The sequence below is a fragment of the Crocodylus porosus genome, unplaced genomic scaffold (genome assembly GCF_001723895.1).
Source record: "Crocodylus porosus isolate Cpor-Errol unplaced genomic scaffold, CroPor_comp1, whole genome shotgun sequence".
NCBI lineage: Eukaryota > Metazoa > Chordata > Crocodylia > Crocodylidae > Crocodylus > Crocodylus porosus.
Window position 1 is genome coordinate 1475139 of NW_017728919.1, and position 1915 is coordinate 1477053.

At 64.6% G+C, this 1915-nt stretch overlaps 1 protein-coding gene across 1 annotated transcript in view; it reads right to left on the reverse strand.

The window, feature by feature from the left end:
• The window catches only part of YJEFN3 (YjeF N-terminal domain containing 3), a 9121-nt gene extending 7346 nt beyond the window's left edge, over nt 1-1775 (reverse strand). The window contains exon 1 of the mRNA XM_019538429.1: nt 1690-1775. Within this exon, the coding sequence (XP_019393974.1) occupies nt 1690-1775 (86 nt within the window). The remainder of the gene's footprint in view (nt 1-1689) is intronic.
• Nucleotides 1776-1915: the final 140 nt, after the last annotated feature.

Genomic DNA, 1915 nt, shown 5'->3' on the forward strand with positions numbered 1-1915 from the left:
CCGCGTCCAGGCGGCGCAGGGCCACGCGCCCCCCCCGGCCCCGGAGCGCGCTGTCTGGGGCTGTCGGTTGGAGAACGCCCACCGCCGGTTGCTGTGGCAACCGGCACAAAGGATACGGCAATGGGCGAGCTGCGCTCTCGGGCCGCCCTTTGTGGGGAGATGCCTGCGCGCGCCTGGGTGCGCTGTGCGCTGCTCTGCGCGCGCGCGCGCGCGTGTGTGTGTGTGCGCGCCCGCACGCACTATACATAACTGAGAATAGGCGTAGCTTCCTGCCAGGCTACGCTATGCACGGCTGTGTGTGTGTACATGTGTGTTATGCATGGCTTGGTGCATGCACATATGTGCATGTGAGCCATGGTGGGTGCGATGCATGGCTTGCATGTGTGTATTTATGCATGCGTGTATGCTAGGCCTGGCTTCATGGCCACACCTGGTCTGCTATTCCTGGTGTTTGTGCACCTGTTTTTTCTGTATGCTGTGCACAGCCTGTGTGCATGTGTGTGTGTGTGTATGCTGTGCATGGCTTTGTGTGTCCACAATTATGCTATGCAGGGTGTTTTGTGTGTGTTCATATGAGTACGTGTGCGCCCGCTATGCAGGGTGTGTGCACCATGCATGGCTGTGCTCACGTGTGTATGCTATGTGGGGCGTGTGTGTGCCCATGTGTATGTGAGGCAGGGCACATCCATGTGTATGTAATGTGGGGCATATGCTATTCCTTGCTACGTGTGGCGTCCTTGGTGTGAGAGCATTTGCATGTGTTCCTGCAAGTAGGGGTGCCAGTGTCTGAGTGCATGAGGCATTTCCTTGTGCGCACACGTTCTTGCAAGGAGGGCGGCGTGTGTATGGGTGGGCGCACGTGCCTGCATGGCGCCTGGGGAGAGTCATCATCACCGTCAGCAATAAAACGATCCCTCAATCATCGCCCGCTCCCCCAAGGGCCCTCCCAGGCCCCCGCACGCAGCCTGGCACACACAGCCAGCAGGGACGAGGCCTCCTCCAGCCTCCAACGGCGTCACCCGCTTGCGCCCGTCTCTGCTCCTGTGCCGCGTGGCTGCATGGGTGCCCTGAGGCCTGACGTGGCCCAGAGAGGCCCTGCCCCGGCTTGGGGGTGGATGGGGAGGGGAGGTGGGCACCACGTGGGGTGCCTGCCCCCCCAGCCCCTGAGGGACCATCAGCAGACAGTCCAGGCTGCCTCCATGGAGACCTGGGATGCAGTTGCTACGGCAACAGTGGCTGCTATGGTGCCAAACCCTCCTTCTGGCTCCAGGGCCTGGGGATCGGGCCCTTGCAGCGGTAGCCATGGCACGGCCCCCCTGCCAGGCTGGACGCGGTCCCCCCCAGGCTGGTGCCAGGCGCGGAGCGGCCCCCGGGGTCAGAGCAGCTGAAGCTTGGTGCTGGGCTGTGGGGGGCGGTGCCTGTTTGCCCTGAGTCTCCCATACGCTCCCCCTTCAAGCGGGGGGTGGGGGTGGGGAGGGGGCATCCAGAGCCCGACCTGCCTAAGGTTGGCAGCTGCGTGAACAGGGGCTGTCGCGTGGGAAGCTGCCCCAGCCCTGGCCGTGCCCAGCAGCACTGCCCGTGTCCTGCTCCCCTCCGCCCTGGCAAAGACACCGGGCACTGCTGCCCACCAGCTGTGGCCTACAGGCCCCCCCGGCGGCACCACCCAGCAGATGTCTCGGCGGCGCCCGCCCGCCACCGCCGTCCATCTTCCCCCGATTGCTTTTTAATTCCACAATTACAGCTAAACGCGCGGCGATTAGCTGCACGGCCGCCATCTGCCAGTGGGCGCAGGGCTGCCAGGGGCACATGAGCGCCCCCCTCCACCCCCACGCCAAGCCCTCCCACTTGCCCCCCCGGCATGCACAAAGGCACAACCATGGGGCACCGTCATTGGGCAGGGGGCTGGCGGGGGGCT